Source organism: Poecilia latipinna, unplaced genomic scaffold (genome assembly GCF_001443285.1).
Source record: "Poecilia latipinna isolate Pla-1442-1.1 unplaced genomic scaffold, P_latipinna-1.0 Scaffold541, whole genome shotgun sequence".
Taxonomy (NCBI): domain Eukaryota; kingdom Metazoa; phylum Chordata; class Actinopteri; order Cyprinodontiformes; family Poeciliidae; genus Poecilia; species Poecilia latipinna.
Genome location: NW_015113157.1, coordinates 105008 through 126793, shown reverse-complemented (window position 1 = coordinate 126793; position 21786 = coordinate 105008). Strand labels below are relative to the sequence as shown.

The window sequence follows — 21786 nt, the reverse complement described above, 5'->3', positions numbered from 1 at the left end:
GTATATGTTTTAAAAAACAGAAACAGTTTTTCTCCAGTTCATTTTAAAAACACAAACAAAAAGAAAAAATAACATTGGCATGCCGATAATAGGTTAAGGTAAAACAAAAGAAAATGTTTAAATTTTGACCACAAGCTATATTAAAATTCCACAATCACTGGTGACTAAAACCACCTCTCCTATCATGCTTGTAAAACGAGGCCCAGTCAGTTTTACAAGCATGATAGGAGACGTTTCTTCATATCTCGAAATGGTAATTGGTGCAGACAGATAATTCTTCAGTTCCAAGCATGACACAGCAGTTTTTTTTTTTGTTTGGCATACATTTTCAGAATTAAAAGAAATTCAGTGTACTTTTACAAAAACAAACTCAATACCTTGATGTTTAAGTGACATCAAATTTCTTCAAAAAGTTCTCAATTAATTTCAGAACTGTTTCTCTTGTGAAATAGATGCACATGCTATCTTTTCTATCTACATATACAGATTGGTGATGCCATATGTTTTGCTAACTGCAAAAGAAGTGTAAACTCTGTGAATGTGTTAAGCAGCAAAAGCATCTTCCTGTTTTGTTCCTCTCTCACATCACCTATTGCTTCTAGACTCCAAAGCCTAGAAGCAATATCACATCAGCTTTTTAACTAATAGTACTCAGAAAAAGCTTTTGCTTTGCACTTCTTATCAAAGTTTTGCCACATTTACTCTCTTACAAGTGGATTTGCTGAGAAATAGCACATAGACAGAAGGGGCTCCACAAATTCCTCCTGCAAGGTTCCACTGTTCTCTCATTGTCAGTATGTTTTGCTCTTTGACATGCATGTCATTTGCATTATAAATATCTGGAGTACGCCCATTCTTTTGCTTTTCGTACTCTTTATTTTCTCCTCTCCCCCCCCTCTATATTCTTCAATAACAGATGGTAATTACAGTTATTCAGTTTCGTATCCTTTCATGTATGTCTTGCTTTTATTTAAAGTTGCAAAATGAGTAAGATTTCCTCACAAATTTTAACGCACAACAAAGCACCAGGGTTTATTACATCAATTTTATGTAATTATATGTGACAGTGTTGATGCTTATTCTGATCACTCGGAAAGCTGGGCAGCCTATGCCTGATGTTTAGTGAAGATATGTTCTTTGTCTTCCCTTTTGTGTTTGTTTTTTTTGTTGTTTTAATGACAAATTAGACACAAAACTGTGAAGCTAAATGGATATCAACACTTGTTTCTATTTAATTACATAGTTTCCCGATTGTCCCTACAAAGAACAGTATTTCTAGCACTAATTGGCATACAACTGTCTGACACTACTGATCTTTTTTCTTTTTAAAAAAAAACATGCTTCCACCTCTCATGCTTACGCACTCATCTGTTTACCTCAAAATGGAATGAAATCCTACCGATGCATCAATCTGTCTACCAAATAGTGGCACGCGTAGTTCCAAACATGGTAGTTTGTTCCGTCATGTCATGTAAGGTTACATTTTGAGGTGAAAGTATGTTGTATTTAGATCTGGAATTTAGTACAGTCTTTAAGACAAGATTGCACCCTTAGTTATCATGGAGAATAAGATTGACAATGAATTACAGAAAGTGAAGCTCTGTAAAATGTAAAGTTTAAAGTCCAGAAATGATAACTCACTGTGCATGTCTTTGTTGAACATCTCTAGTGCACAAGCGCAATATTCTCTGAAACGTGTGTGTGTGTGTGTGTGTGTGTGTGTGTGTGTGTGTGTGTGTGTGTGTGTGTGTGTGTTTCCAAACTGCTCGAGAGTCATTATAGATTCTTATAGACACAGTGTGGCCAATGACAAACAGATCTGGTTCAGTCTGACGGAAAAAAAGAATGTAATGAGTGGTGAGACAGACAGACGAGTGTGAGTGGCTAGCAGAGGGAGAAGGGCAGATTCATCAGGGATGATTGCCTGATGCACACTTCTGGTTTTTTGATGTGAAGACCCTGCTACGTTACCATGGGGAGAATAATTAGCTTTGGCTGGATGCAGATGCGAACGAGCGGAAGAGATGAGAATTTTATTATTTAGCTTACTTTATGATACTTAGAATGGTGTGCATAGGTGCACTTGCGCACACAAACACACACACGCAGATTTTTTTTCCTAAACACATGCACACACAAACACACACAACGAGTCTTACAACCACCTCTTTCTCTTCTATTTATGGCCAGGAAATGGGAGTAGTGCTGTGTCTGGTTGAGCTGAGTAACACTATTCTGTCACACATAGGCTTGACATCAAACACAAGTGACAAGCCTATCCTATTCCCCTCCACCGAGTCATCACCATGTCCCAAAATCACATTATTGTCACTGGGAACCCAGCGGAGACGGATGGTGAGTAGGGCTTCTGATTCCAGCCTCTGGCATCTACAGTATGCTTGAAGAGGCAAATAAAGCCATTTGGCAAGGGATGATTTCTTGTCAGTTCAAAAATATACAGAATGTATGTGGCACGCCTTCTCCTTTTTGCATTCCCATCTAAAGCCTCTTATGACTATATAGTTGCACGTGTGACGGGAAAACTGAGCATGGAAAGTCTTTTATTGCTAACGCCACACTCAACCATATCATTACCTTTTCACCATGGCAAGCAGTAAGCAGGAGCTGTACCCTGGTAAGCTCCAGTGTAACATGGAAACGGAAAAGCCGGCAGTGGTGTGGCTGTAATAAGACCCTGTGGCCAGCACAACTGCCAAGGCTAGCTGAGGCAGGGTGAGAAATGGTGCCCATCCCCTACATGCCTTGCTCTGCCATCTGTCACTGGGCAGGAGCGATGCCATGGGAGGAGTCTGAGTCACTCTAGTTGTTGTCACCTAGATGGGCCACAGGGGCTTGCTGCCTCTTTGTACCCCTTTCATCCATTGGCACAATTCGCTGACTTCACAAGCACTCTTTGAAATCCTGTTTAAATTTTTATTTTTTATTTTTTAATAATACAGAAAGATAGACATATATTCTAAAACAACTGGACCACAATTAACTGCTAAAAACAGATTTTGTTCCATAAGATCTTATAGTTTGTGTTTATCTGTCATAATATTACCGAATGTAACCAGGAGTATAACGCAAACAAATTGTGTTTTATTACAGTGATGTTTGTTAGGATAAGTTCCTTCTACAGTTAAGCTCTGAACGATATAGGTTTAAAATAATCTTTGAGTTTTACCAACATGTTTCTTCTGATTAGAAGTCATACTAATGTCTTGGAACCGGCCACCCAGAGTCTTTACTTGAATGTGAATTTATGGAGGGAGATAAAGACGAGGGTGATAGCAATGGGGCCCTCCAACGTCAAAGACTTGGAGCACATCACAAAAGTTAAATCGTCAAAGTACCAGTAGAAACACGCAAAAAGCTGGTCAGCAGTTATAAGAAGGTTTGAATGCTTTTAACTGAGAGAGGTATAAATAGGTTTTGACAGGCCACTTATGTTACAGTGGAAATAAAAAGGGAGAAAGCATTGTTTTACAAAAATAAAAGTCCTTTTACATTATCGTCATGTTCTGTCGGAAACAATTTTAGTTGAATGAAAGTAACTTAGAATCTCCTAGGTGTGTCATAAAAGTTGAGTTTGACTCTCTTGAGCGCTGCAGTTTTGGTCTAAGGCCTGGCTGAAATATTAAGTTCTATGATCATCCAAAAAGCCTTCTGCACTTTTAAATTGTTTGTGTGACAGCACTAAGGGGACTCGGCTGTTAAACTGAGTATAATATCTAACTGTTAGATAGATATCTAACGGTCTAGCTAATAGTTGGACTCCCCTTAGATGCAGCTGTTTTGCACTCAGCTGTAGAGTTTCCCTAGTTGTTAGTGTTACAGTGAAGTAACCTTTTTGATAATGAGTAAGCTTTAATTTTAGAGAAGTGTTTGTTTTAGTAAGGCTATGACTGTATGTGCAAAATAGAACTAGAGCCAAAAGATTGATGGATTTGAGGATCACTTTTAACTGCCATTACAATAAATACCACAAAACACCATGATAAAATTTTAAGTCCCCATCTCATCTCATTGGCTCTTAACTTTCAGATGTTCTCTGAGTTGACATTTGACACTGGACAAAGTCTGTTACTTATTGCTACAACGACAGGTGGTTATGTCATTTCTTGGCTTGTGGTGCCTCTACATGAAGGTTGGCTTGAGGAAAAAGCTCTTAAATGCAAGCAAGACGAGCTGAAATATTAAGAATTCAATTCTGGCTAACATACACATCCATATGATAAAGATGTGGCTGTAGAGCGTGGATAAAACAACAGATTTAACTACAGCATGTCCCTGAACTACAACTATAAAAGGGAGGAAAAAAAAAAAAAAAAGCAAAGATGATGCTGATTCAGAATGATGTGGGAATCATTTTAGCAGCACTTGTACTGCAGAAAGTAATTCTGTGCGCGTGTGCGTTTATGCCTTCTGAAAGGGAATGATCCATAAAAATTATTGATGTCACCTGATAAGAAAAAGACCGTCTTGATATCACTCTGATGAATTACTGTCTCTTCTCGGCATCAGTTTTATCGTTCCTGGGTTTTTGGAAATGGAAGCACCGGAAAAAGATGAACAAACATCACTGTGACTCTTAAATGCAGCTGCTGATTACTCAGTCCACTGCTTTTTTTTTTTTCTTTTGTTGCCAGTAACCCTCAACGTGACACACTTGGAATGTTGACTTGCTGTTTTTCCCTGTTCGCTGTTCAGTGCAGGACACACTTGAAGTGGGGTCTGAGCTCGACACAGTCGGGGATCACAATAAAAGGCAGGAAGTAAGTGATCCAAAGGAGACGGTGAATGTTACCGAAGCAGCGATCATATAGTCTTTGTCGTCTGTGGCGAGGAAGGGGGGGGGGAAACAAGAAAGAGAGAGAAAGAGAGAGAGAGCGCTGGGAGCCACTGTGCGTCTTTGAATGAGGTCAGGGCATCATGGGGAATAATGCATTTCCCTTCTCTTGCGCCAGGCGTTCCTTCCATTACGGCTGGAGAAGAGACATTGTGTCCACACTCTGATTACCACTGATCCATGCTGATGACTCTGTTGGCGGATTATCTCAGTTAGTATCAGCCATCTGTTACTGTGTGTACGTGTATGTGTGTGAGTGTGCACGTGTGTGTTGATGGGTAAGGAGAAAAGGGGCAGGATTGAGACACACAGGAGGTTTTATAGTTTGGGGCTGTGACACACATGCAGACAGACCCTTTCACAAGCACGCGTATTGTTTTGTGTAATCAAGCAACGTTACATGCCTGATCTGAAGCATCTCCACCAGCACTAAATGCACACGCACTCTCTCTCTTTCTTTATGCTGTTGTGCCCTCCTTTTTAGATGGGACTGACAGGCGAAGGCTCCTATATGAAGGCCACATGCAATCATAAAAGCGCAGAGCTGTTTATAGCAACACTATCTCCTGAAGGGGCCGCTGCATCCAGCCACTATTAGGTGCACACATTGACAGCTGTGCTGCTGTGTTGTATTTGTGGACGTGACTGGGAATCCAGCACTGGAACACATCTTATAAATCATAGTTCAGCCATTAGCATAAATTCTGCCTCTCCTTGCATCTGCGAGGACCTGCTGTTTCTGGCTGCAGCGCGCCATGTTGATTGGTCGGTGTTCAAGTCAGATTGATTTAGCCGTTCACGGAGATTATACCGCGCGCCTTATTCCGCCACTGTTGTGTGCCGTTAATTACCTATAAAATCAAGCTAATTCCGATGCTAAATCCATTTTAATTTCTTATAATTAAGTCAGGATTGGATCCTTAAATACCTTGGCGCTCTATTATTCTTGCAATCATTGTTGTGGCTGTGCGTTTGGTGGTACATTGCCGAGCTCAATCTTATTATTGTTATTAGATTTAATTGCTCTAAGTGATCAGTTTGTAGTTGTCAGAGGAAGATGGACTTGCCTCGTAGTCGTTTTTTTTTTCCGCCCCGCTGTCCTTTCCCTCTCCATCTCTCATCCCAGAAAGAGGCCCTTTGAGAGATGGTAAGAGATGAGAGAAGATGAGGGGGAGGGTAGCTCTGCTTTACACCTCTGCAAAGGAGGGATTGCTTTTTTGTTGTTTGTTAGGGGGAAATCAATTCTGCTCACATCATCACGTTTTGACAAGGCGAGGCATTAAGTGCAGATATTGAGGAGCGACAGGAATGGTTTACAGCCAGCGCTTTATCTTCTCTGCTCTTTTTCTTTACTTTTGCCCTTCCTTCCACAACAAAATCAGAGTGTATTGTCTTGCCTATTCTCTTTCTTTCTCCATTTCTTGGTCTTTTTTTGTGTGTGTGTCCTTCTCCCTGAAAAGGTGGGGAATGATCCGCTTCACTTACCAGCTGACACCACATAAGCTTGCTCGTCCTCGGAGACGCGAGCCTTTTGTTTTCGTGTGCATTATGATAATTACGAAGGGCCACAGCTCCTCTTTTATTTTCATCATGCTCTTAATGATTCTTAGATTCGTCATCTGGAGCATACGCAGAAACGGGGAAAAAAATTTGATATTTCGGAAGGATCTTGTTTTGTTTTGTTTTTTTTGTTTTTTTTTTCTTTTTTCCCCTTGTTTTTCTTTTTCACCCTAACCTGACATTTAAAGGGTGACGGCAAGAGCAAAAGAGCATAGAGTGTGACAGCCAGTCGTGCAATATAGTGTGGCCGGGAGGAAATGTTTCTCAGTGAAATAAGACTAAAACTCCTCATCTTCACTCAGCCAGAAATGTATCCCTGTAACTAATATGGAACACTTACTTACTTACTCACAGTAAAGGTTGGTAATCTGGCTCTTTTTTCTTTTCTTTTTTTTTTTTATCCACATGCTGTCACCTTTCACAAGAGTCCATTCTGAGGACCTTTGACCTTGCTCATAATTACACCGCCACCATCTTTTCCACTGCAGCAGTGGCAAGTCATGGCCGCCCGAGTCCGATGGCACACCAGCCTCCTCCCCGCGGACTGCAGCAGGTTTTCTTGTCATCCGCGCCTCCTCGCTCCCCTCTCTCCCTCTCTCTTGTCAGTGTTGCTCCTGGCGAAAGGCTGATACTTGATATTCAGAGGATAGCAGCTTTTGTCTCAGAGATTTAATCAGTGGCTCTGCTCCCACTGCAGAGGGGCAATGGAGGGAGGGTGGAGGGGTGGCAGGAGAGAGGGAAGGAAGGAGAGATGGAGGCAGAGACTGTTTATGTGTAATGACACAATAACAAAGCCTGCCTGTAAAACACAATCTGCAAACTGTGCTTTTGAAGGGGATTTTCAGTCCTGGATTAGTGTCAGGCAGAGGGATATGGAAAAGGAGAAGAGAGAAAGAGTCAGGTTGATGTGATAGACAGGGGAGGTGATTTTGTGTGTGCAACGGGGGGGTTGAAATCAGTGTGTGTACAAACGTGCGCATGGGTGTTTGTGCGTAATTTCTATTTAGCCGTTTTGTATTTATTCGGCTCCACAAGTCAGCGGCTGTGTGGGCACTACACATTGTCCTCTCGGTCGTAAGCAAAAGGGGATTAAAGCTGACAAATATGAGTCAAATATTTGGCTGCCGAATGACCAAAATGCATCTTGTGAGGGCTTATGTTGTTGGTTGGTTGGTAATAGCTGGCGTAGTGACTCTTTGAGACTGTTAATGGAAAGCTACTGGGTTGGTTAATGCACACATCCCCTAAAAAGCATGTCCATTTGGTTGTAGCTCCAGCTGAAAGGAGTCTGAACAATGCAGTCTTTTAAGGCCTCAAAGAGATCTTTTAGGTTGGAAGATGCATGTCTTTTTTTTTTTTTTCCTTTTTTTTGCCCCCATCACACAGGTGTTATGAGGGGTTTTTATTTTGGTGGAACACAGGTGTTGGAGATGAGACGCACAGGTGTGCATGAGTTCTGCTTTTGTGCTCCCGCGTATCAGAGAGACGGGACGGAATGGCAAAGAAAAGTGACAAATGTGTTATTTGTCTATTTGAGCTCGAGTTTTTCCTCTGACCTGTGTCGCTCCGAAACATCCCACTTCATCAGGCAAACTGTCCTGTCAAGGAAGCACCTTCTTCACGCTTTATTTTACTTTTGCATCAAAATGTAAAAGCCCTGCTTTGCTCCGCTGTCCGTTATCACAGTCCTTAAACATGTCATCCCTCCATCGTACCCCGTATTCAATCAATAGAGGCTGGGAGCCAGTGAGCATGGCTAAATAGAAATATTGTTCAGGGGAAGTGAGATGTGAAAGGAAAAGTGTCAGGGTGTGTTTGTGTGTGTGCATGTGCGTGCGTGTAGGTGTGACGGTATACGTTTGTGTGTGAGGGTGTGTGTGTGTGTGTGTGTGTTTCTGTAGATGTGCTTTGCTATTGTAACCCTGCTGATTGGATTGTGTTTGACAGATATGGAGTCTGGAGAGCGGCTGGCCTCCCCTGCGCCCACCCTGTCTGCTGCTCACACCTCCTCCCCTGCGGCCTCCTCTTCCTCCTCATCTTCCTCTTCTTCCTCCTCTTCGTCATCGCCTGCGCCCCACTCTAAGAGCAGCCTGGCCCCGAGCCCATCAGCACTGGGATCCACCCTCAACACCTCTGGTAAGAAACCGTTCCCCTCTCCCCACCTCCCCTTATGTGTCAATCCTGTGTCTTTCAAAAACAAAACAAAACAAAAAAAACACAAGAGAAATGCCGACGCGCAATGTAAACAGTGATCACACATCCGTGAGAGGGACTCTAAATGTGGTCACCTTCATGTCTTGATAGCATTCAGAATCCATCCTCATTTCTTTACCATGAAAAAATTAGTTTCCCCCAGTATTAATTATACAGTTATTTTGCAGTCGGTGTGAATACACCTCTCTCCCAGCTCCGAGGATTTTTTTTTTTTGTGTGTGTCCTGACAGCTTGGGTTGCAATTGAAAAGCTGCTGCATTAATGAATCCCAAACAATTAGGGGGCTCTTTTGTGTGAGAAACACACACATGCTTTGCCATGTCTCCTGACAACCTTCAGCTCTCTGGCTCCAGCTGCCTCAGAGTCAGGCTCAGCACGCCACTGTGCACGCATGCATGCGTGTGTGTGTGTGCGTGTGTGTGCGTAGATGTGTGTGTGGGTGTGTGTGTGTGTGTGTGCATCTACGTGTGAGATGGAGAGAGAGAGAGAGAGAAAGAGCCTCTGCCTGCATGATTTAACATTTGTTAGCCACTCAGTGTCTAGTCAGCCCTGTCCGGCCTCCAGCTTCCTTTCTGTGTTATGGTCAAAGCCATTAGGCAAAGAGGAGTGTGTGTCTTTGTTTTTGCATGTGTGTGTGTGTGTGTGTAAATGTGTTTGTATGTCTAGGTGTTATCCAGATATCTCCTCTGCGCTCATATTTTTTCTCTCTCCTCATCTCCTAATGTGCTGCTGTTTTTCTTATAGTCCTGCTTTATATCTTTATAGACGCAACTGCATACACTTACAATTGCTCTAAGTAGGAAATATGATATCCAACATTCTCTGTGATTGTAGTGTGTTTTCCCCCCTGCCCCCTCTCTGTTACAAGTAGAGGATGTGGGGAGAGAGCAAAATAAAGCCCCTTGTGTTGCCGTCAGGATCCTCAGTGTTGCCCAAAACGAAGAAGAAGCCATTAGGAGCATCTTCCTCTAATGCATTATGCATCCCTCTTATCCCTCTGTACTTCTATGTGTGCTCAGATTTTCTAGATAAGCGATTTTTAGATTTGGATGAAAGGCTTAGAGGCAGAGTGTTGGCTCTAAACTTTTACCTACTTTGTGAGAATCTAGCAAGCCAGGCCTTTTTCTTAAAATATTTTCTTGGAAAGCATTTGTAAACTTCACCTCAGATATGTGCAGTGCAGTGTCTTACAATAATGTATACGGTGCTTCACATTTTGATGAATAATCTCTAGTGATATCCTGTGAGATATACCAAAAATTGTGAAGTGCTAGAAAAATTGCAAACTTCCTAATATGCAAATAAAAATGTAAATAATTGTGTCATTCCTTAAAATTCACCCCCGTCCAGTATAACTAGTTACAATCAGAAGTCACCTAATTAGTTAATAGTTAATATAGCTGTTCTGTGGAGTGCTCAGAGATTCATTAAAGAACAGTATTGAAGAAATCGCATCATGAAGAACCAAGAAACATGATGGACCAGTCAGAAAAAAAGCTGTGAAGTTTGAAGAACGGTGAGATAATAGAATAATATTTCAAGCTTTAGAGATCTCACTGTGGTACAAAAGGAACTACAGAAAACTCAATAGAGTATAAATAATTTTGCAACCCACTATATTTATGACTGTTTGTTTAAAAAAAAGGTGAAATCATCCTCTTTTCCTTTCTACTCTGTTTTATGTAAAGAGAACCATTTTCACTTACAACAGGAAACATCTGTAGTTATTGCAGTGTGTATCACAGACATTGGTTCAAGGCTCTTTGCAGTTTCGCCAGCAAGACTTAAGAAAATAAAATCTGAAGAACACACACACACACACATACACACAAAAAAAAAAAAGAGCACTGACTTTGTTTGCATGTGTCATTGATGAGGATATCACTTGGAGAATAAATAAAAGCTGATCAGCGCTTGTAGCGCTCTCTCCTTATGGGATCAACTCACGGATGCAATTAACTTAAATCTGTCTGTGGAAATTTGATTGACTGCAACAAACAACAAATTAATCCCCCTTCGGCAGCATCCAAACATGAAAAAAAGCAGGCGGTGCAGTTTGTCAGAGCGGAGGAAGGATTGAAGCGGAATGAAAAACAGGGCGAGGGAGTGAGAGTGAGAAACAGAGAGACACAGCGTGAGGAAGAGTGAGTAGGTAATCCGAGGTATGTCTTTCCCATGCCTCTCTCCCACTTCAGATTTTTAGATTTAATTATTCGCCTTCTGGAAGCCTGCATTAATATTGAAAAGGCATTTGCAGATGTCACTTTGTGTTGCCTAGAATGAAAGAAGGGTGCAGAGGAGGGGGGGAGAGGTGGGCACCCTAGGCGTAAGTGAATGCCGTGGCCGGCCCTTTTTTAAGGGCGGGGAGGGTGTGGGGGGGAGTTGGGTTGGAGTCGTTTATCTTCGTATCCATGAGCTGACGCTGGCAAGGCGGGCACATATACATATTCAGCATATTCTAATGACATTCAAAAGGCAGAATTTGCTGTCTCGTGGCAGAGAAGGACCTTGAAGCCAGCACAAAGGGCTACACTCTCATATGTCACACACCAGGATGCTGGCAAGGCCACATAACCACAGACAGTTTGTTCACACCTAAAAATACCCCAAGATTCTGTCCATGTTCATTTTTAGATTTTCCTTTCGTAAAGAGCATTTATAACTGACCCTGTTATTATATGCTTGACTGCATTAGATCAGGAAATGTTGTGCTCCCGGTGTCACTTGCTCCACATTTCTGTGATGTGTGCATGTGTATAGAAGTTTGACATTTTCATCTGCAGCATTGAGCACAACACTTTCCTTTTCTACAGTCATCACTTTTCTCTTTTCTCTTTTTTTTTTTTTTTTTTTTTTTTTTTCTTTTTTTTTTTTTTTTTTTTTTTTACTTGTGTATTACCTGGCTTATGCAGAGGCATCAGACAGGCTTGCTTTCCTTTTCTGGAATAGAAATTGAATTTGCATGAAATATGCTCACACCAAATTGCATCTGACTCTGGGAGGAGGTAATACGTGGCAGTCGCCCCTGCCAGAAATGTTTGTGCTCAGGAAAACGCTAGACGATGATGATGTTGATGAAGTATTCTTCTGAGCTGGAATTGAATGCCAAAAGGATGGAAGGAGGTTTGCTTTTTACACCTTATATAGATGATTCTCTTTTTTTTTTCTGTCTGAGGTTGTCCAGGCATTTTCAGTTTGCAACATATGGTGACACTGACTTTAAGCAAAAGATACATCAGCAATGCAGGTAGATCTGTACTGAAACAGGTGAATGCTTTATCATATACTTGCAAGCATTAAGCTGAAGCATGTGTATGTTGTGCAGTTGAAATTTTGTGCAGTTTTCAGTCCATCAAAACTCAGTGTTTTCTTAAATGAATAGAAAACAGCCATCCTGTATGTCGTTTCTTTAGTAATGTCAAAAACAACGACACCATCGAAAAACGTTTAAGCCTAGCCTTCTCATCCTGTCGATTCCAACTTCAGGACATTAAAAGGGTTAGGGTTTCTCTGTGAAAATAAAATTAGAAACATTTAACAAGTGGACAAGGAGATTTTGTAAAGTTCTTCAATGTAGATCAGTATTAACACTTTAATTTCTTGGATGGAAAAATTTAAATAGCAACCAAGTTTATTTTTTGTATGAAACGGTGTAAGATGGTGTATTCACAATGGTAAACTGAAGCTTAGAAATAACATCAGAGCCAGCAAGAAATGTGATTCTCATGGCAACTGTCAAAGTACTTGTAATGTGTTAAGTAGAATATCGAACATTTGATTTGTGGTTTTATTGTGCAAAAAGAAAGGAGTTTTACATTTTCTGTGTCTGTTGACTGTAAGCAGTCAAAGCACTGAGAGATTATGCACACCTGTCGCTGTGTGAGTAGTTCTTTAAAACATTTCCTTCCTTTGTTTACGTCTATCTAAGGCCGACTGTTTGGAGGAGCGGGAGATCAGCCCTTCATTGGCTCCACGTTGTCAAGTGCCTTCCCTCTGGTGAACCACCCTGCCTTTGGAGCCCTCTACACTGCCGGGGCGGGCAGGCCCGAGTTTGGAGGCCTGGGCTCAATTGGGATGTCAGCTGCTCTGGCTGCCCACCCACAGTTAGGAGCGCTGACTGGTAAGCAGAAAAGGTTTGAATTCCTGGCAATAGTTCTTGGAAATAAAATCACACCACTAATTAACCCTCCGCTCCTCTCAGAGTGGTGGCGAGCTGCTGAAGCCCACGGACGCGGAGCTGCTGCCTTTATCCCCTCTTTCATCGGCTTTCCTCCTTTCTTCGCCCCCCACATTCAGCCCAATCACAACACTAGTCCTGTTCAGATCAGGACGCCTGGCAAGAATAGCCACGACCCGCCTAAAGGTACAGCAGTTTGCTAAAGACCCCTTCATTGATCTGTCTCTCTTCTTCCACACTCTGTCTTCCTCCACAACCTAAATCCACTTTGCCCTATGATGAGATTTTCCCTGTTTCAAGATAGATTTAATGACTTCCACTGCTCACTTAGTCATTCTATTAACTTCTTTCTCTGGCTCTTTCCCTCGTGTTCCCTCTCGTAATCTCTGTTTCTTGTGCTCTTTTAATTTCACAGTATCTTTTAATTTATCTTTTATTATGTAAACCATTCATGTTGGGCTTGTGCCTCGTACGGCCAAGCACATTTGATGAGATACATGTATAAATCAATATTTTTATTAGCCTCATTCCATTCTGCAGTTAGTTCCAGATATTCAATTATCCCCTTGTTGCCAAAGTTCTCAGAAAAGATGAAGCTGATCAGTAATGCGGCAGATTTTGCGCTTCCAGGGGTGAACGGTGCAGTGAATGGAAGTGGGGTCTGTCCTCCCACCACACAATCAGGGAGCTATTCTGCGAGTCCGACTCCCGTTCAGGCACCAACAAAGCCGACCAGAAATTCCGATCCGTCTAATATTCACCGTAGCAGCCCTGAGAACAACCCATCAGAGTTGGTGGAAAAGACGATTGTAAAGCCTAAGGAGAAGGTTAGTGCTTACATCAAGTCTTCTCTTCAGAGAGAAATCTCATGACGTGATGAGGCTGATTCTTACTGTTTTACATTTAGAAGTCTCGGAGGAAGCCGGCGGGGGCTTCTTTGGCGAGTCACAGTGAATCAGGCACGTCCTCGGACAGCTCGAGCGACGGCTCTCTCAGCAGCGATCTGGAAGACCTCGCAGAGGAAGACGAGGATGAGGACGACGACGAGGAGGATGATGAAGAAGATGACAAGCAGAGTGAACTTTCAGAATCTGAGAAACGGATAAAGAAGAAGGCAAAGGTAAAGATGAAATAAGAGCAATCGAGGCTAAACGTTAATGTGCAGTCCACCGTCTTTATTTAAAGCAACGCTGTAAATGTATATTATCATAAGTTGCCATCCCGTTTGATCTAATAATTTTCTGATGATTGTCCTCCTCAGGTGTTATTACCAAGCACTGGAACTGGAAAGAGTGAACGGTCACTTTCTAGGGAGGTCCAGGTCAAAAAGGACAACCAAGCTAAGAAGGTGCCCTCCAACCCCCCAACTCTTGTGCCATTACCCTGCTCTGTCTCCCCGCCCACCTTGTCCCAAACTTCGCCTCTGGGCCTGCAGAGCTCCAGGACCCGGACTGAAGGGCCGCAGCAACACTTCAGTGTGATTCAGTCCACTGGCCTGGCCGCCAACCCTAAGCCTCTCGCACTCCTCACCCAGCCTCGTCGGGAGCCGTCACCAACCTCCTCCCCTATAGCTCTCACCACTTCCCCAAGAGCACTGTCCAGCACTGCCTCTCCCAAACCTCCCAAACTGCTGCCGTCCTCCTCCCCCCAACACCTCCCTCTCTCCCTCTGCTCCTCCCCGAAGCCCCTGTCCGTCCCCTCTCCACCCCGCTCCACCCTCCTGGCATCTACCTCCCCAAAACCTTTTGGTTTGACCTCGTCTTTAACGAGCCCGCAGAAGTCGTCGTTGAAGCCACCCAGGCACGCCGTGTCCAGTGCCGCCAAATCCAACAAGAAAAAACAGCTGGAGGCTTCACTGGCACAGATCAGCGAGTTCAGGCTCAAACAGGTAGGCCTGCCTGATGATTGCAGTTGAATGTCTTTTTTTTCTTTCTCCCCTCCCTATATTCACACAAAGACACAGCAGTTACCACATTGTATGTTGTGAGAAGCAATCTAGAGAATCACAGCTGCACATCCAGCTTTAGTGAACAAAGTTATCCTCGGCAAATTGACTGTAATGAAATTATTCACTAAAGCTGAGCATACAGTTAGACCCGCAGCTATAATTATCTCCCTTCTTCATCATTACTATCAGATGACCTGCACTTCGTTAAACCTTTTAGCCAGTCACTACATTTTTCAAGAGAAAACCCAAACAGCTCACAGACATTCACAAGGGAACATACATGCCTAAGAAGAAAGTAAATCTTTATGTCTTCACAGGAGTGACTGCAGTTTCACAGCATTTTAAAAGTGTGTTCTCTGTTAAAGATGTGTAAATTAGCCGAAGTTAAAAAATCCAACTTATTCCAAAGCGGATAAATGTAATTGTAAGATATAGTTTTTTCATTTATAAAATTACTGACCCTAAAGTATTGAGACCTCAAACAGTTGCTTTAAAGTAATTTTACCTAAGATTTGTTTTTTTTTGTTTTTTGTTTGTTTTTTTAATCTACGCTGTTTTAAGTTTATCAGTTTCAGCAAGTGCTATAGAAGTGGAGGTACAATATCTCCACAGCTTACCACTGAAGTACTTTAGAACTTTCTTGACTTCATTGATAACCATTAGATGTTATTTCAGTGCCAAATGACTAACATTAAGCTATGCCAGGTAAAAGCCTTTTTTATTAAACCATCACAAACATAAGGATGTCTGCGACTTTAACTGGGATCTTATCCTGTGGTTGCAGAAGACTAAGATTAAGATTTTTCTTGCCTCAACCCTCCAGGTGGGTTCGGCATGAAAGAAAAGATAAACATGAGGAAACTTATTTTCTAAAAATCCCTGAGAACCTTGTAAGACTGCACAGCATCAAACCTTTTGAAATATCAGGGGGTTTCACAAAATAGCTGATAGATTGTTTCCCTTAAATAGAAAATACGTCATCATTTAGTCTCTCGCCATAATGAGAATCAAACACATGTGGCCAAATCAATTCATAAATTGTTAACAAACCTTATCACCATCTCAGGCCCCTAAATCCCATAGAAAACCTGGAAGAAACACCCTATAAAGGATGTGCAAAATAAAGTGGTCAAAAATCCTCTGTCTATCAGCACCAACCTTCGAAAATTTTATTATTATTGGCAATTGCTAAAAGGGAGCTATATAAAGCACAGAAAGGGATGTTGAAGTGTGCCAATGGTAATTCTGTTAAAAAGTATTATTTCTTAGTATGAGAATTCACCCACTAAATAAATTGTATTTGTATTAAAAGTCATGTAAGACTATGCTGCCACAATCAAGATACATTTACTTTACACATCTTTAGTGGTACTCCAATAAATGTGGCCAGCACTGTACATCAGAGGAGGCCTTGCTGTAAAGTTTCATGTCTATTTGAATTTTTAGAATCAAATAGACATGAAGTGGAAAAGTTATCAGCACGATGGCTGGATGGATGGATGACGGGGTTATTTATGAAAGAAGTTGGTCTTTATGAATGAGATATTTCTGTGCTTTTGGGAGAACATTTTCAGAATGCATGGATGATGTAGTATTTGAAATGGCCTAATGAATTTTCATTAATGTCTGCCTGCTTTGCTGGAACTTCACATTATTATTTTGTGCAGTTTGCTAGGTAGTTATAATCTGTTTGTTGATTCCAGTTGTTTTCCTCTACAACTGAGTAAGTTAAAGTGTCCATCACAGCATCTTAGCAGGCATTTAAAGGTGCTACAAGCTAAACATGTTGAAACCTTCTTTCATCATTGGCTCATTAAGCTGTATAATCAATTTAATGTTACAGTCTTCCTTGTTTTGATTACTCAATTTTGACTGATTTGCTTTGCTCACATTTGCTTTTGAATAGCCTGTTGATAAACGGGTTATTGGTTTTAGTTTAATCTCCATTGTATTGCACTTCTTGCAGCGTTATTTGCAGTTAATTCAGACGAAAGTCTTTTAAGATTGACTTTTTTGGCCCTTTGCCGCAAAGATTTCATTTTTCCCAAATGAAAGTACTATAATGAATTGCATAAACGTATTGAGATATTCTTATTTTGTGAAAATCACTTCTCCTTTTTTGTTTCGGCAGGCAGAGAAGTTTACACTGAGCTAAATTCCCCCTGTGGTTTTAGCACTGTTACTGTATTTCATGGTCTGTGAAATTGATTTGTTTCACTTCATATCACATCCAGTTGAAAGTGCAGCATAAAAGTCTAACCTGCTTTTGCTTAAACACAGATTGAACTAAACTTGTCATCGGTACAGAAAAGGCAAACATGCCCGTCCGAATGGATGATAACGAATGTTTGGCTTTTCAAATGCGCAGACAAGTAATTACAGTTTTAGTAGAATGCACAGTGTCTTTTTTTTGCAAACTTGGCCGATAACAATGTCTTTGGTTATTGCTTTTATGCTCTTTTTGTTTCCCTAAAAGAGGCTTAGACACAGTTAACCGTACCACTGTTCAGCATTGTAGTTTTGTCACCTGCTCAAACAATCCAAAGCAATGCGAACTGACAGCTAGAGTGGCTCCACTTTGTCCCGTTTCTCTTCTAATTTTTTTTTTTTCTGTAACCTCTTTTTGTTCCTTACATTCTGCATCTCCCCCGCCCCCTTTCTCATCGCCTTTCCTTGATCTCTACCTCCCTTTTTCTCCTCAGACTCTCATGTCCCAAGGGCAGACATTCCCAGCTGAGCAAAAGAAGCAGCAGCAGGGGCCAAACAAATCCCCGAAAAGGACGTCGCTGTCTTCACCGCCATTGCCACCTGTTCCGCCTACTCCACCCCAGAACAATCACTCCAACCTCTTCCTTTCAAGTGCCCTGCTGGGTCTCCCCGAACCCAATCACCCAAATGGAGTCATCCAAAGCACCACTCAGGACACACCTTTGGCCCTCATCACCAAACCTCGCAAAGACGCTGCCGCTCAGGGCAGGTCCCCTCAGCCCAACTCAGACGCTGGGTCGATGCCTGTCAATCTGAGCACAGGGCCAAGTAGGACCCCAGCGAGTGCCCAGGCTGGTCCTCCATCGCAGCCTCCAACTACCTCACCCCATGCCACGGGCCATACATCTAGAAAAAGCAAGACGCCCAAGGTTAAAGGGCAGACACCAGCGCCGGGACAAGCAGACCCTTTAGCTGCCTGGAAGGGCTTCTCTCAGAATCATCTGGTGCAGTCTCTGGTAGATTTGTTTCGAGGAGGAGAATCTGGTGTTGGGATTCCTGGGGTTAGTATCCCTGGGGTTGGAATTCCTGGCGTGGGAATCCCTGGAACGTGTAACCCCACAGCTGGTCTTCCAGCCAACAAGGAATCGGACGACTCAGGAGACGACGACGACGATGATGAGGACGATGACCTCGAAGAGGAGGATGAAGAGGACTCTGATGATAGTCTCTCAGGTAGGGATTGTCTTTCCGTACAACCTAAACATAACTAAGAATGAACATTTTTAATAACCAGCCCTACACGAGTCAATTAAAATCCACCAATTTTCATTTGACTGCCAATGATTGGTGATCAGAAGGCCCAATATAGGAAAAGTCTCCCCCCCTCTCCCATTCATCAAATTCATCAAAATTAAGAACAAACTTGAAATTCACTAGATTTTTTTCCCCCCCATTCGATTCTCTATAATGTTTAACTAATTCCCTTTTTCTTGATTCTCATGTTCCATTTCCAGAGTCTGACAGCAACTCTGACAGCGACATTTCAGGAAAGAAAGTGAAGGAGTTAAAGCTGCTGCCCTCTGGATCATCCAAAAAGGAGATGACTCCTCGCAGGCTTACCAAAGGTCCAGAGCTACTGAACACCTCAACCAACCACACCGCCACCAGCTGCTCCCCTCTCAACCTACAGGTCATCAAGAGTCCCTCTGTTGCCACCAGCTCCAGTGCCTTGGCCTACCACAGCTCTGCAGGCTCTTCTTCCTATAGCCTAGCTTCTCCTTTAGGTAAAGCCTTGCATTGTTTTTTATTTTTTTATTATTATTTTGTTAGAGAGAGATAGTGAGAACTGATTTAAAGGTACTGACGGTCAACATCAGACAACTATTTTTTTTAAAAGGATGAAGCACATCAGAAAAATGCTGTTGTGGAGGCTAGTCTATATATGTTTAAGAAGCAGGGGAAAAAATACAGTTTCATGTTAATATTTGTTAACAGCATGATGAATTTGTGATTGAAAAAAATCACTTGCTCTCCGCAACGACTCTAAAAACCAGATGAAGGAGGCAGCATCATATATAATAAAGATGGTCTGCTTGCACATATGAGAGTACGTTGTTTGGTATTAAACAATGAGTTCCGGCTATTTTCTCTGCAGGTGAAACGTTTATTCTGCTGCTGCATGTATGTTTTTAATGTAGCAATAATATTTAGCACTTGTTCGTGTTTTGTGAGAAACTTGGGTTTTGTATTGAGGAAGTTGACTTGTATTTATGTAAGGAACCCATGACAGACAAAAAGCTGACCTTCAAGTTTATTTAGTGTCACAGAAGTATCTGCAGGAAATTCCAAGCAAAAATGTAGAGGGATAACAGACTTAACATTTTTACTTGAAGGGACAGCTCTGATTTTTTTTGTGGAGAGTTTATGATGAGTTAGTATGTTTTCTGCTGTAGATACACCATCAGTTGTTTTGTTCCTACAGGCTGAAGTGGATCTCTCTCTTACAATAATTCCAAACCATTCGAGCAATTAATAAGAATGTTTTCGGGGGGATAATTATTTAATTTTCTTAGGCTTTTCATTTGAACAGTCATTGTCACAAGACCATCAAAAATAACACGTTTCTAATTACACAACAATCTATAAAACGCAAATAACGTTTTATATATTATGTAAAGAGTTTACATAAGATATGGTGGCATTTTTGTTGTTTGATTTGTTGATTTGAAATCTTCTTTTACTTGGGCCCTGCTCAGTCTACCTTCAGCCTCTAGGCAAAAAATACCTTTTTGTATACTTGCATTGTTTAAAAGGAAGATGTAATGAGGAGTACCTAATGTCGGTAAGATACTAACTGTTCATAACCTCTGCTGAGAAACCCCTTTTAAAAAGTCTAAGCAGGAATTTTAAGTTGAAAAATAGGTGCTTATGAAAATAAACGCTAATTACCCTTCAAGCTAATCATTGCATGTAGTTTACCTCATGTAATTGTATTTTTGCCTTAAGGCTGTAACATGCAATCCATTTAATTTATGTGGGACAGAATAATACAGAAGTACACTTATGTTTTATAAAAAATTAAAGAAAATAAAAAACACCATTCACCTTTTAAGACAAAAATAAGTTAATAAATTCCTCTCTTCTCCTCTCATCCTATTTTGGTGAAACATGCTTTTTGTATGATAGAAGGTCCAGCTTGTGTTTTTAAAGTGACACAGAGGGATGCTAGGATTTTAATAAAAAGTAAAGCTTTAAAAAGCCTCACTCTAGAGAGATCCACTGATCCTTAGTGCGATTTTACACAGAAGGAAAATTTCCTGATTTTCATGCAAACAAGGGGTGTAAAGCTGTTGCCTAGTTGTTCCCTCTGGCATATTGCTTGCTATTTTCAACCTAACCGTAAGGCCTTATGGGGCACAGAACCCTGTACGGTCACACTTTTCACAGCTCCCACAACAGCTCTGTACATACTATCAAATGCATAAAGAATGCAAGTGTGCTGCCTAAAAGGAAATACACTCCCTTTATACTCAGGTGAGTATGAAGAGGGCTTGTTCCTATTTGCAAGACAGGAAGGAGACAGTTTGTTGTCATGGCTGAACTGCAGCTCTGAAATCCTGTAGGGGCATGCCCAAGAGTCCTGACAAGTTACTTGGCACTGCAGCAAGTTTTATTTCCGCCACATTCAATGAGAGATTACGCAGATCACAGAAAACAGGACGTGTGTAACTGGCCAGGAAGCAACACATTTGCAGTATTTCATCTGCGCTTTTTGTTCTCAACTGCTTGATATTTTCCTCTGCCTAAATATCTTTCTGTTTCAGTATTTAGCTTTTACATACCCACCAAAGTAAAATTTGGATCAAGTGCTATATTTGTCATACAATGCTGGCAATTGTGTTAAAAACAAAAGTCTGGCTTCTCTTCATATGTGAGTTTTCCCTGATGGTTCGCACCACCTCTCTGCAGGTTTAGGGAAAAGGAAGAGGGTGATGGATGAAAAGGAGTTGATGGTACCTCTGGAGTTGGGGTACGTACAAGTAGTTCAGAGTCAGAAAATATGCGAAGTATATGTCTTATTAATCTATCACTTCAAATTGTTCTGCTTTCGTACACGGTGCAGTGTGAAGGACGAGCCGCGTGAACACCTGTTTTATTTTTCGCTCCTAGGTGGCGGAGAGAAACAAGAATCAAGTCGGTGGGTGGACGCCCGCAGGGTGAGGTGTCCTACTACGCTCCCTGTGGCAAGAAACTCAGACAGTACCCAGATGTGATGAAGGTATCTTGCTCGCACTGAGCCGCATTTAGTCTCATTAGTGATGCACCAGCAAATTTGTGGGCAAACCAATGAAAAAACGATTCATAACAAGACATATAATGTTAGTCATTGCTGACAGCATGTATCGCTGATTTAGGGGATTATGTTTAAATTCATATCGGGACATTCAGCTTGCTCACAGAGATGTTTGTGTATCAGTATTAGAGAACTTTGCCTCTGCTTCTGCTTCAGCTCAAATCCCACCCCCATCCCGCTTTCCACGACCCTAATAGTGAGAGATGGTGCTCTTAGATTCACTTCTTGTGCCAATTTATTCACCTCTCCCTGCCGCCGAAATGATTAATGCTTAGTTTCGGGGGATGCACAATTTTGCTCCATTTGCTCAGTATTCAATTGTGTCTAGTCTTCTGTGTTTGCTTCATTGAAATTTCAAGCATAGCAGTCGTCCAAGCTGCCCCAGAGTACGGTGCTCACAAAAAAAAAAAAAAAAAAAAAAAAAAACTGCAGCCACATAAACTAATCCGCTCTTCTAGCATTACACAGGCAAT

At 41.7% G+C, this 21786-nt stretch overlaps 1 protein-coding gene across 1 annotated transcript in view; it reads left to right on the top strand.

Moving 5' to 3' along the window:
• Positions 1-8359: 8359 nt before the first annotated feature.
• Positions 8360-21786, top strand: part of baz2ba (bromodomain adjacent to zinc finger domain, 2Ba) — a 37925-nt gene continuing 24498 nt past the window's right edge. The window contains exons 1-10 of the mRNA XM_015041180.1: positions 8360-8548; positions 12555-12746; positions 12828-12989; positions 13434-13630; positions 13711-13923; positions 14065-14691; positions 17454-18192; positions 18474-18743; positions 20929-20989; positions 21130-21238. Coding sequence (XP_014896666.1) covers positions 8362-8548; positions 12555-12746; positions 12828-12989; positions 13434-13630; positions 13711-13923; positions 14065-14691; positions 17454-18192; positions 18474-18743; positions 20929-20989; positions 21130-21238 — 2757 coding nt within the window. The 5' untranslated portion in view covers positions 8360-8361. The remainder of the gene's footprint in view (positions 8549-12554; positions 12747-12827; positions 12990-13433; positions 13631-13710; positions 13924-14064; positions 14692-17453; positions 18193-18473; positions 18744-20928; positions 20990-21129; positions 21239-21786) is intronic.